Source organism: Ambystoma mexicanum, chromosome 3q (assembly GCF_040938575.1).
Source record: "Ambystoma mexicanum isolate Mex_15411 chromosome 3q, UKY_AmexF1_1, whole genome shotgun sequence".
NCBI classification, from domain to species: Eukaryota; Metazoa; Chordata; class Amphibia; order Caudata; family Ambystomatidae; genus Ambystoma; species Ambystoma mexicanum.
Genome location: NC_090926.1, coordinates 678,693,216 through 678,707,211, shown reverse-complemented (window position 1 = coordinate 678,707,211; position 13,996 = coordinate 678,693,216). Strand labels below are relative to the sequence as shown.

Genomic DNA, 13,996 nt, shown 5'->3' with positions numbered 1-13,996 from the left:
GGGATCTGTATCTATGGCACAGTCTTCAGGTCTGTGAGGGGGTAAGGCCTGGACTATGGCAGTTGAAAATACATCCGCATATCCCTGATAGGCCTCTGGGACTTGTATGATGTTGGAAATCATGAGTGGTGTTTTCTGGTCACTTAGTGGTTCTTTAGGGGGTGTCGAGGAGCGATCCAGGAATAGACAGTGGGACATACAAAACTCTGAGCCAAGGAATAGTGGTCCTGCTGTCCAATTGATATACGGATTCTGCTTCTGTAACCAGGGCATACCCCATACCATGGGGTAATGAGCTGACTTAATGATGTCGAATGTAATTCGCTCTTGCTGATGGTTTATGGAAAGTTGGATCTCTTTTGTCTGCAGGCTTATGGGTCCTGAAGTGAGGGGTCTTCCGTCGATTGCTTCCACCGGCTGCATGATGCTTCGTGTCTCGTACGGAATATGATGACTAACAACCCAGTCTTGATCAATGAAAATTCCCATAGCTCCGCAGTCTACCAAGGCCAGAATGGGATAGGTCTTATTCTTGGAGGGCGACAGGAAGGCCTGTAGTATCACCAAATTGTTTTGTCCAGGAGAGTTCAAGGATGGAATTGATGTGGAGCAAACATCTCTCTCCCGAAGCTCTGCTCCATCTAGGATCGGGAGCTGGCGTTTCCCGAACGCCGAGGAGGGGCTAGAGGACACTCCCTAACCAAGTGTTTGTCTGAGGCACAATACATGCACAACCCCGTATGAATCCTTCTCATTCTTTCTTGTGGAGATATAGGTCCACGGAAGGCTCCTATCTGCATGGGTTCTGGTTCAGAGACTGAGCCTGGGTTTGTGTCCGTCTTGGTAGTACTTTCAAAGGACAGTTCGGAGGATTACCCCTGGATTTCTTCTTCTCTGCCTTCCTTTCCTGGATACGGAAATCTATTTGCATGGCAAGGTCCATTAGTGCCTGGAATGAGTTTGAGCGAGGCACTCTGGTCAACTCATCCTTAATCTCCTCGTTCAGTCCTCTCCTGAAAAGGGTAAAACTCGCCTCAGGGGACCAATCTGCTTCCTTGACTAATTGCTTGAATCGGGTAACATAGGTGAGCATATCCTGGGATCCTTGCTGAAAGTCTAACAGGCATTCCTGAGCACTATAGACCTGCTCTGGACGGTCGAACATGGTCTTAAGGGCTTGTATGAAGCCATCATAGCCATCTAGAAGAGCATCGCCGGAATTAACGAGGGGTGTAGCCCAGGTTAAGGCGTTTCGTGAAAGGTGGGAAATTATGAACCCCACCTTAGGCCTGGGAGTTGAAAAGTAGTAGGGCTTAAAGGTTAAGTGGACCAAACATGAATACAGGAATCTGCGTAGGGTTTTTGCTGAGCCATCGTATTTGTCCACTATGCCGCCCAGCAACACACTTTCTTTTGTGGCAGAATCACGGGATAGAACTAATTGTTTGAGAGCGGCGTTTTCCGCCTTTAGATTCTGCACCTCGGTTGATAGCTCTTGCATGCCACGCATCAGGTCCTGGACGACCGCTTCCATGTCCATATTGAGTTCGGTTGGTTGGCATCTCAAACTGTCAAGGAGATTCCCCCCCCCTTCTCACCTGAATTCGATCTTTGCTGGATTTCTTGATTGATGTCTTCTTGCGGACTGATCGAGTCTTGAATAAGGCGGCACGAGTCTCTTCCGACTCCAGCGTGCGTTCAAAGTTCCGGGATGCAAGGATCCAGGAATCCAGGAAATTAACAGAGTGCGCAACTAGCAGACGAGTCCAGAAATCAATAAAGGAAGGAAAGGGACTAGGAATGGGGTAGGCTGGGAGAAGCAAGGGAAACAATACCATGAGCTACGGAGCAAAAGTCTGGGCGCTACTTCGCAATAGCATAGAGACGTGGAGCCGCGGGAGGCGTGGTCTATAAATAGAACACGCTACGTCTAAGGTGTAGAGCGAGGAAGGCGTTTCACAGTGGACGGCCATGTTGGAAGTATAAGGGCGTGTAAGCCCCGTTGAGACAAGGAGCAGGAAGTCCAAAAGGGGCGTGTTCTGTAGTTCATGACAATTAGTACATGGAGATCATTACTGACCTCATCTCAACCAATCAGAATGTACAGAACGTACTCAAATACTGGTATTGACTGAATTCAGAACATTCTGACTTCCAAAGCTGACAAGGAAATGCAATTTCAAGGCAGGTTTTCTTTCAACAAGACACTTCCTCTCTGGGGGAGGACCTTTTTTCACGAAAACAACAGATCTGAGAGAAAGCTAAAACATTTTTCTTATGAACATTTGCTATTACAGGAAGCCTAAAGCATGCTCATGCTAAAACCATTTAAGTTTAACCAAGTTTGTAAATACAATTCTAAACTAATGAGGACAACCTTGTTATTTAAACACTGCAAAATAAAAACACTTTTGGTTTACTAACAGAGTTTGTCTATTTAGCTTAGTCACTATAAAAGAAACGTTTTCACTTCACCACCAAAACTGCAAAACACGTATTGCTACTACCACTATGTGCTAATAGACTTATAGGCATCAGGAGGGGTCACGATTGGTTGAGATTATGACCCTTCCCCAACCATTGACCCAAGGCAGGACATTATCCCGCGATAATGACGCCACTTAAGGTCTATACGGCTATAAAGTTGTATGTGTCATTTAATATAATATTCTTTGTGGATTCTATGCATAAAGTGATTACAATATTTAAGCAATATGCCCTGAGCGGCGGGGGCATTTCCGACTCAGGTAATGCCCCGGGGCCCATAGTTATAGGCCCGAGCGAAGCCCGAGCGAAGGCCCACAAAAATGCGTGACCGGGGACAAGGGATAAAAGTAAGTGGGGTGAGGAGGGAGGGAGGGAGGGGGGAGGAAAAAAAGAAAAAAAAAAAAGGCAAAGCCTTACCCGAGTCCCCGGCGGGGGCGAAGGCAGCCTCTCAGCCGTGCGGAGGCTCGGAGCGGGGATGGCCCTGCTTCAAGTATCCTCATTGGCTGAGGGGTTTCCACGCCCCCCGCCGGGGGCAACGGCCGTGGAATCCCGACAGAGGGATTCCCGGCCTGGTAATGACTCGGCGAGGGCCAATCAGAATGGATCTTTCATTCTGATTGTGCCTTCGCTGGGTACTAATTATGTATAATAGATAAGGTGGATAACATATTTGTAAAATAGCTATTTGTACAGTGATGCCATGTGAAAATTCCCTCTTGAATAAAACAATAAGTGAGATGTAAAATGCAGTGTTAAGAAGTGGTATATACCCTAGGTAGATATGAAATTGGCAAATGACAGTCCTCTTGTATTGCCATATGTTTGTTCAGGTAATACCATTATGGCAGTGCCTGGAAAATGCAGATTAAATACCTATGCAAAGGTCAAAGCTGCCATCTTGGCTAATGTTTGTTTTTTAAAGATCCATAAAGGTGCTGGGCAGATGGTGATGAGTGTTTACTATCCAAATTCGAGTCAATTGTATTCAAGAAGCCAGAAACGATAGTAATGCTGCTAGTCTTGGCAAGTTTATATAGACTGAATGTGTAAGCAAGAAAAAAAGATGCGCATGCATGAAAAGATTTTAAAAAATGTGTGCATGGAATAGATATAATCAGGTGTGAGACCGTGGGCATGTCATCAAGAATAAATGAGCAATGGATGAGTGACAGACAGAATGCCACGGGTGGGAGGAGACATGCAATGTTATAATTGGTTGAATGGCCTGTTCAATAACCATGTAACCAAATAATACTTTCTCAGATTTTATTAAAATTAAAACAGACATCTCGTCAGTCAGACTGGGTGGCTAGTTTAAACTGGCCCCTAAGTCTTACCTCAGCCTCCACGTGGGCTTCCTGCTCCCTAGCCCAGGCATCCCTATCACTATGTGAGTCATAGTGACAAACACTACTTCCAGGTAACCCCTACTGTCTATTACGTCCCTGGTTCTACCAGAAGACCTAAAGAGTGTAGTCATCCCTCCTTGACTCCCTCAAGGAATTCTTTAAGGGTCTCGCATTTCCTGGTAACTCCAATCCTTCCCCTTCTCGATAGTGGACTCCCCAAACCACTCTCCACACTCACTCAAATAGTAAATATTCAATGTAAATGAACCCAGTTTATTGGACCAAATACGTTGCACATAGCTTGTTCATTTCTATGATCTAAAACTCCAAAAGTTACGGGGAGGTAGATGTCACAATGAGATACATGTATTCTGTGCAACCCAGTTACAAAATTGCATAGAATCGTTTTTTAAAATATTCACTATTCTTGCTATAAAAAACCATCTCGCAGACATGGCTTTTTTGTAAGAGGGGTGAATAAAACAGTATTCTATCTATGCAGCCCTGTTAAACCCAAAAAAACTGCATATGATTGCACCAGAAATCGAAAAACACTGTACCTGAAAATGCACTAAACAATTATATGTATTGGATTAACTGACAATACAGATTGCTTAATACAAAGAAAATACACCATTCCCTGAAGTTGTGTGTCTACGTCACATTATGAACACCAACTGAGTTCAGATCTTTAGCAGAATTCATGACTTTGCGGCTCGGTTGCCAAGGGAAAGGAGTTAATAGTTTCGCCATCTGTTAAAGCAAGGCCTCTCATTAATCGTTAGATAAGCCCATTAATCTGTGCTGAACCCACAGGAACGCATGCCCACCTTAAAAGACAGAATACATCCAAATACATTCTAGAAATGTGATCTTCACAGTCTCTCTCCATTTTATGGCTGAGAGCTGGTCAGATGCAGAAAGGTCTGTTTTTCAGGACACAGGATCTATGGACTAAGTTCCATCCTAAATCGTGACCTTTTTACTTCTGGCAGACTCATAAAATACTACCTGTGTATGTCTATGTTCATGGTATGTGATCCAGTGGCGCCTGAGTCAGCTTTTCGAAGTAAATAATTAGCTTACACTGGACTTCAGTGCACTGAAATCTGAAAAGCTAAAGTGCCATGATGTCCATTTAACACAGCACAGATAACGTAAATCACCTTTTTGCTTATAACATTGTATCACTGCTTTAGAAATTGAGAACAGTTTTGGATTAGTCAGGACATTCCCCATAGGTTAAATCTAAACATGATATATGAATAATTAATACATTTACATTATTTAATAACGTTTCCATAGTTCATGCTGCTGGGGCAGGTAATATGTCTTCAGATGCAGGATTTTCATGTAGTTTTAATAATTTATATTTCAATAATGCAATACGTTTCTGAAAAATGTTATGGGAGAAAATCGATTTGGATCTAAATTTGACTGAACCTCTCATTGCAGATGGCAAAATATTGTCAACCTATTCAAATAGAGGGCTGCATTACTGGTAGTGTCAGAATGGGAAGAGAACAATGACAGACTGTAGACATAGCGTGGGGGAGAATTGATGTGGGACTACACCTTGGAGATGGTTGCCAGACACCCTTAAGAAGATCTTTTGTCCAGAGGAAGCCTGACACAGGAAACATTGCCTAAAACAGAACTAGATTCACATTGAAGGATTTGGAAAGTAGAGGACAAATAGAGGGCTTAAATGAGTGTGTGAAATTGCCTGCAGCTGAAGATGTCCTACCTGTCATGCGCTTTTAAAAGACCAATCATAAGTGAGTAGAACAATCCCTGTGCAAGCAATCAAGTATATGTCCACAGAAATCCTTTTCCAGGTAGGCCAATGAATAGAACTGGGCTGTAAGGGAGGACATTGGGGAGCTGATTTAAAAATACAATACCATAGAATTTTGAGCATAAAATGCACCCTGTCCTTAGACAGTAGTGAAGTAAATTGATCCCTTTGTATTTGAAGACTGAATTGTGAAATATTGCACAACTTATTTGCAGTTTTGCCGAACATTATTAACCTTTGAAAGCCTAAAGGAAATTCTGAGGAAAGCCATTCCATTCTATTGGGATGAAAGGGAGATTAGTTTGTCCATTTTGTTTACAACAAAATTATGTAAATTTAAATAAACTGACTTCTAATGTTCAGTAAAATTGGAGGGTTAATTCTGTTCCAGCAAAAATTATATTTTCATGCTTGTGCAATATTTTAAATTAACCAAGCTGGTTTGCTCCCCAAAAAATGAAAGATTCTATTATAAACACAAGCCTTTAAACAATGTAGTCCAACATTATACTACGTTTTATCTACAAGACTGTCGGCTACCTCACTGTGAGTCTAATCTTCTCTAGAGTTCAATGATCCACCAGAAGCAAGAAGATGTGCATACTTTAACTCTGTCGGTGCAGGAAGGAAAGAACCAGTAGTTAGACCACTCTCTACGCCCCAAGACTCTGGAACCTCAACCCTATTGAAATTAGACTTGCCACCTCGCTTCGCCAGTTCAGGAAGACCCTCTTCAAGGAATGGCTCCTCCCCAACACTAAGGCGCACACACACCCTCCACTCCCCACCCTGTATGTCACTGGGTGATCTCATCCCCACTGTTTCCTCCCCCGGTGGATTGTAGATCCCTTGCTGACTAATTGCCCACCTTCCCCCCTCCCCTATTTGTTCCCCACTCCCTAGTTTTGCCCCTCTCCTGGCCCTGTTCTCCCCCCCTATGATTGTAAAGCAGTCCTTTGCTGCTTGAAGCTAGGTCTGTGCTCAGTAAATACCCTAATAATAATAATAATAATAATAGATATTCAAGAAAACAAAATGTATTAAACTGTCAGTTTTTATTGAAGGTTTTGAAGACATGAAAGCAGACAAGTGGTGATATCATGAATGTTCATTGCATATTGTAGAATAAGTTATGGATCTGATTCATACAAATTAAAGTTTGTGAATAGGCAACTGGTGAGAAAAACTAGGCAGGTTATTTTTCTCGCTTCTGCAGATAAGCTACCCGAGATGGTATAATATTGTGTGACACAATATCCAGCATAAAGCTAAGGGACCACTTTTGATTTAGTGGTTTAATAAAATTGAATATCCAGCTCAAAGCTTGTTTAGAGTATAAGAATGTTGGGGTGGGGTTATTGGGATAGGGGGCGTTATATTGGAGGATGCTTCTCCGTAGAACAACATCTTTATAGTCGATATATTCAATAAATAATCTTCGTCCCTCTTCTCCCCACCTCTGTCTCCACCTCAAACTCTTTTCCCTGGTTCTTAATGATCTCTTCTTTTGCTCTTCTCGTAACCCTCCAACTCGTCTAACATCTACACTCTCCTCTCCTCCTCTATCGTATGGGCCTACACTCACCACTCTCTCTCGACCTCAGTTTCCTGATCTTACTATACTTGTGCTCCTCTCACTCTACCTCTCCTCCTACCGCCCCCACCAACTTCCTCCTAACTTACCTCTATGCTCCTATCATTACCACTAGCTTCACACTCTTATACTCTCTCTAGCCCACTATTCTTACCCTTCCCTCTGTATGAATCTTGATTCAATCAAGAGTTCAGTGAATCCTTCGATTATAAAGGTGGATTCTTTGCAAAATTAAGTTACCAAGAGGATTCCTCCGTTTGGCCATTACAACAGGCAAATTGAGAGGGTGCACTGTTGCTTATAATAGAGTAGTAGCCCCATCTGTACTATACTGTAAAGGCAGGAGATTACAGATTAAAGGTTATATTAATTCTGTTTATTGTACTTATTGTTTGTGTGAAAGCACGAAACAGGCAAACCAATGCAAAAATGTCACATGGATTGTGTAGTTAACTCACACTGTTTACAGGACTTTGGACCATGCTAAACATCACATTGTGTCACTTCAGAGCACTAGAATGAGAGATGATGGGACATACGAGGATAAAAAAAATAGAATGAGTTACATAGTCCTGGAAAACAGCCTAGAGTCCCAGCAGATATGGGGCAGGTTCCCTAGTCAGCATTCTTCGTTGGGTTGTCTATCAGCCAGGACCATTTAAAGGCATGTTTGAGGAGTGCAGCAGATTAGCAGACTGCTGTTGGAGCTTGCTGCAATTGGATGACATGTTTGTAAAGTAGTAAAGGGTCATTTTCTGGAGGTATCTTGGGCCTTTGCTCACTGAGCTTTGTGTGAATGAAGCAAAACAGTATTCTACAAGCAATCAGTGGACAGCTTTGGGGGCGGCTTTAACATTTTATTTTTGACCCGTTGTGCCAAGCTATAATCCACATTTGTGTTTGATGTGCGTCTTCTAAACATTAAAATAGGTCTAGAATGGGCAAGGGGACTTCACTAACAACAAATGGGACAGTATGTTGCAAAACAGAGAAGAAGACTCTTTGGTCAAACATTAAATGTTTGAAAAGTAGTCCAAATCTTTAAAGTATTTGAGAAACAAAAGGTCATCCAAATAGGCGATTTGTGTTTTATTTCTGTTACAGCCGCCAAGTTTTTCGACCATTCGGTCATCCTCCAGGCGAATTGGTCTGTAGTGATGCCCCTGGCATTGTAATTAAAGCAGCCTGTTCTCTGGGTGTGCTGCGTAGAGACCTCTTAAAATATGGGTCCAACCATGATATAGTTAAGCATAGTGACAGCCGGTATAGAAACCTTGAAAGTTATGATTTAATATCAGTAAGTAATCAGTTGAAGTTCAATCTGTACTAAGTATAAGTGCTCCAAGTCGTAAGGTCCTTATACCCAATAACGTAGCCGACAGCCAGGAACGCGGGATACAGCTCACTTCTAACCTTATACCCAATAACGTAGCCGACAGCCAGGAACGCGGGATACAGCTCACTTCTAATACATTTCTTTTGGGGTTTATTTGTAAACAAGAAGATATTTTTTTATTAGCACTAGATGTACTGCATATTATGGAGAAAGGGAAATGTAGAGTGGAATCAAACAGATATGGTCTAGAGAATGAGCAACGTCTTGATGCTGGCCTGAGCAGTTGGCTTTTAATGGAAATATTTTTTGAATATTTGTAATGTTATGTGTTCATGTTTTGTGTGTTCCAACTCATGCTAAATGTGGTATGTATTCTGTGATGTGTTATTGTCATTTTGTGTTGAGTGCAAAGGCAGGGATTTCATTCTTATTTTTTAAAGTTTGCTCGTAGGTGTGGGCTGCGTTTGCAGAGATAACAGCCACATTCTTTTGATTAGTGAAGGCAGCTTCAGAAAACAAGCAGGCTGAATATGGCTTGGTTTGCTTGAAAAGGAAGCCGAGCATTTTGTTTGATAACTGAGCTAAAAAAGAAAACATTTACAATATTGTATTTTACGACACGAATTACCGTTTGCACAGTTCCATCCCAAATTACTCTACATTTTGTGGGCAGACATTGCCAGAGTGGGTTGGGCGCTCCTATGGTCCCATGGGGTATGCCTTGTCTAAAAGGAACATTTTAATGAATACTTGCATGATAATTTATTATTTTGTATTCGTCAGTGGGTTGTTGATGAAAAGGATTTCTCAATGTTTTCTGTATTTTATTCCTCCGTTCCTCTCGTCTTACTAATTGATATGCGTATTGTATTTTGGTGCGGTTTGGTTTTCAATAATCTTTTGTATGAATGTATGTTTCATGTTAATGCCACATTTTCCGAAATAAACGTGATTCATGATAAATATGTCATCAATACATTTCTAAATTCATAAGGAGAGTCCCCCCTACCTCCATTCCTATTCGCCCTCAACACACACACACACAGGTTCATTTAGAGACAGTGATGTGGCAACACATACAAGAAACAGATGTTCTAATTCATCTGACCCTGGTACTTTGGAGCATTCTGGCATCAGCTCACATGTCCTGGGTCGAGAGAATATTGTGCCCATTCACGACTGGGCTGTTTTTGTCTCACTTCCCAAGAAACTAGAACAAAACATGTGTGATTATGGTTTTAGAGATCCAAAGGCTTCTTCCATTTAACATATGAATGTATCTATACAAAGAATTAGTCATATTTCTTTTTCGCCTCTTCAATTGCGTGACTTGAGAAGACTTGTGTGAGACTAAAAGGTATCAAGCAACTTAAGATGCACAATGTAGGATTGAACCAATGATTATTTTGCTAGAGTGTGTTATGTACCTGAAATATGATTATGAAATACTTTACACATTTTGAACCTTACGCAAGTGCACTTTTTAAAGATAAGGCAGAGAGAAATGTTAGCAAATTGCATGAAAACTGTTGTATTCTCAGGTGATGCTTCCATTAAAGTGTTAAAAAAATGTATTTTTAGTTCACGACAAGTCAATAATAGGAGCCAAAATACCAGACACTTCCATGGACTCTGCGGTTCAAAAATGAGTACTTCCGATTGTAGCATCTCAATGGTATTTTTAAACCTTGCTGGTGAACTTTATTCTCCATGCACTTGTCTAACTTTTTTTAGGATTGTAATTTAATTACATCGTCACTCAAAATGCTAACTGAACCACCTTTTTCAAATCCACAAAATCAATGCACTAATAGTTGCTTTGTCAGGTCACATGCACTGACAGGGCTCCAGGAAGCAAAATGTGCGTATAAACGTTCTCCCTGAACAAATGAAGACTCTTACCGGATTGTTCCTCCAGCTCATTTCCAATGTCATGGCCCATTTGCTTCTGTCGACCTAAGATGGCAGAGAGAGCATCCAGACCTGCATCCTGTTCTGCATGAAAACAAGGCAAAACATCACTGTTACTTTTTGGCACACCATTGAGCAAAGGATTTCTCTTTTTATAGGGACGATTTTATGATTTTTTTAGCTAAGCTAGCACGGCTTTAATAGATATCTTTGGCTTGGTATTTGACCACAGCACCTGCCCAGAACACAGGCCATGGACGATTATCCACTTATGTTTCTAATGAACGGGCAAGATCAAGATTAAGATAACGGATTGTCCACGGAAACATCAAATAGACTGTAGAGGAGAAAGAGACATTACTGCAAATACTCCCTCCAACGTCCATGTGGCAGTCTCTTACAAAAATGAACTTTACAACTACAAAAGCGTTAGAAAAGCAGTCATGAATTCTGCTGCAAGTATTAAGCACTGAACCACAACCTAATCCAGAATCTCAAATTGCTAAAGAGATCATAATGAAAGGTTTGGGAAATGCCCGGGGTACAATCTACATTTGATAAATTGTACTAGGCAACATTTGCTCAAGGGCATACCACCAACATTTCAGTAATAAGGAGTTTCAATGGTGCAAAGGATGAATACATCTTGCACTAAATTGTAAAAACTCTACAGGAAAGGATAATCAACCCAAGAGTCCACGACCAATCCACCACATGCTAATTCCGTTCAGGAATTTCGATTAAATCAATACACAAACATTTAATGCATCGGGTGGTCATTTAGACAAGATATTTTAAAGGTTGAATTGGCACAGATGTAAGATCTGTGGGCTGCAATGCCACGGCAAGGCTTCAACCATATTGCAGAAAAACATTGCGTAATAGTCTGAAGGTAAATTGTACAGGAGTTTTAATAATTAGGTATTATTTATAACAGAACACGGGCAAGAATGACTATATAGCCGTGCTTAATTCAATGCTGGCACCTCCCCGAATGCGGGGCTACAAAATGAGCATAACAGTGCTGGGGTAAGGGTTGAAGGTCTCATCTCCCCAAGGAATTAAATTTAAGTTTGAAGAAGACCCTACAAGAGTTGCAGTACAGAATGCAGCGAATCACATTCTCACAAACTGCACCTAGCACCATATACACAGCATGTTAAATCACAAAAAGGTATCCAGTTCGGAGGTGTAGGCTTTTAAAAGGCCAACTCTAACACAGTGACGGTTCATGGCCCCTAGCCTATATTTAGCATTTACAGACACATGGGGCAAATTGCATTTTATGCCCATTTGAATTATAAACAAATCTTTTTTTTAAACACTTTATTTGTTCAGTGCAATGAAAAACATACAGCTTTGCAAAATAGTCTACAACAGAGTTGCAGCAGATAGAACGATCAAAGGAGTGCGTACAAATACATGTGAGGAACATTAATTGAATGTGATCAGATGCATACAAAGTTTGCGTAGGCATCCTTATACAATGTTCTGTGCAGTTAAGTACGCCTGAAACGGGCCCCAGATATTTTTTCGGTCTGCAACACGGCATTACGAGAGACACATAGGTGTCCTCTCATTTATTGGCATAAATAATTTCTCGCATCCACATTGTAATATCAGGGGGCTGATCTGGATTTCCATCGTAAGAGTATACATGTTTTAGCCAACAGACAGTCTAGGTTGAATAGTCTAAGCTTGATAGCGATCTTACCTTTATCGCCAAAGAGATACTTGGGTAATGTCAGATGCGGGGAAATTCCCGTGCATGTGTACAACAACTCTGCTACCTCATGCAAACATTGGGTTATCCTAGGGCATTCCCAGTACATGTGATGTTTATCGGCGACCTCTGCATTACATTTGATACAGGCACTAGTTGCCAGTGGGGTAAACTTTGCATTCTTCGCAGGTGTGTAATGTAGCCTTGTTGAGCCATTTGAATTGCATGAGCCTGTGTCCGGCATTCAGAGATACCTCCTTTGTCAGGCGGCACCAGCAGGACCACTGCGTGTCTTCCAGTGTGGTACCTATGTCAGCCCCCATCTCTCTCTTGCCTTCATGGGTTGTTTAAGTTCATCTTGGCATTTGTTATATAGCCTGAATACCAAGCCCCTGGAGTTCCCGCCCAATACCACCACACTTAAGACTCTGCACTTCTCAGGTTCATTCGGGAATGATGGCCAGTGCTTTTTAACAGCCGCTCTGACTCTGTAATACTCTAGTAATACTGTAGTGTTGATGGGGTTGGTGCCCAGTGTGTCAGAGAAGTCAGAAAGCGCAACAAATGAACCCCCTGGGAATAGGTCATTTAGCGTCATAATGCCGTCCGGGTCCCACACGTTCTGCATGGCCTTGTCATAAGTAGGGGTATCCCCAGACAATTCCAAAAGAGGGAGTGCTCTAATATAGGGTGTCGTGATAATCAGTCTCTTAAAAATTCTGGACCAGGCGATGACCGTCATGCAAACTGGGTCAAAAGTGCATGTGTCCGAGTGTTGGTTACTCAGAACTATCATACACAAGGTCTGAGGGGGATGCGCTCTCCAGGTCTTCGTGGAGAGGTTGGGAGTGCGAAGGGTACCAGTGCCCAACAAAGTGTGCCTATGCGACCTCGTAATATAGCGTGCTTGCAGCCCTCCCTGTTCATACGGTCTAGTCATATCCTCCCATTTCATTTGTGGTGTATCCTTGCTCCAAGCGAATCCAACCAAGAGAGACCTAAGCTTGTCAAAGAACACGCGTCCCAGACATACCGGGATATTATTAAGTAATACTTTAACTTCGGGACCATTATCATCTTAAGAAGGGACAGCCTACCATACAGCGAGATTGGGAGCCGATCCCACAGATTCAATTAATCTTTAAGGATGCACATGTAAATACCATGGTTCATTTGCAATAGCGAGTGGTGTTGCCTTGTGACCACAATGCCCAAATACTTCAACTTGTCTTGGGCCCACGGCAGCCTTCCTGATTTGGGGGGGAGGGAGGTGAGTAGGTTGGTGTCTTTGTTCAAAAGGGAATGTTTCCAACTTGGCCTCATTGATGCGGTATGCAGAGAATACAGCAAATATCCGGACCCCGTCCAATATCGGGCCGAGGTTTGTCGCAGGGTCCCTGATGTATAGTAACGAATCGTCAGCATATAGTGAGATCATGTGTGTGGGGCCCATCCTGCGTAAACCACGATGGATGTGCCGAAGACGCATAATGCATGCCAGTGGTCCTATAGTGAGGGCGAACAGTAGTGGGGAAAGCGGACATCCCTGCCTTGTGCCTCGCTCCAGCAAGAACATAGGGGACAGCATCAACCCGGTTCAAACCCTGGCTGACAGAGAGGCGTATAGTAGGCAGACATATTGAATTTAAAACTCAACTAGACCCATACAGCGCAGCACCGAGAACAAGAATTGCCATGAGACCGAGTCGAAGGATTTTTTGGCATCTAAGCAGACAGACACGGCCTACGCCTTCGAATTAAGCTGCAAAATTACAACAAAGAAACTGCGTAAATTGAA

The 13,996-nt window shown here is 42.3% G+C and overlaps 1 protein-coding gene across 2 annotated transcripts in view; it reads right to left on the bottom strand.

Moving 5' to 3' along the window:
• STX8 (syntaxin 8) overlaps nucleotides 1–13,996 on the bottom strand; it is a 1,659,484-nt gene that overhangs the window by 1,000,446 nt on the left and 645,042 nt on the right. For both annotated transcript variants that reach the window (XM_069654576.1, XM_069654577.1), the window contains exon 6: nucleotides 10,467–10,559. In XM_069654576.1, coding sequence (XP_069510677.1) covers nucleotides 10,467–10,559 — 93 coding nt within the window. The remainder of the gene's footprint in view (nucleotides 1–10,466; nucleotides 10,560–13,996) is intronic.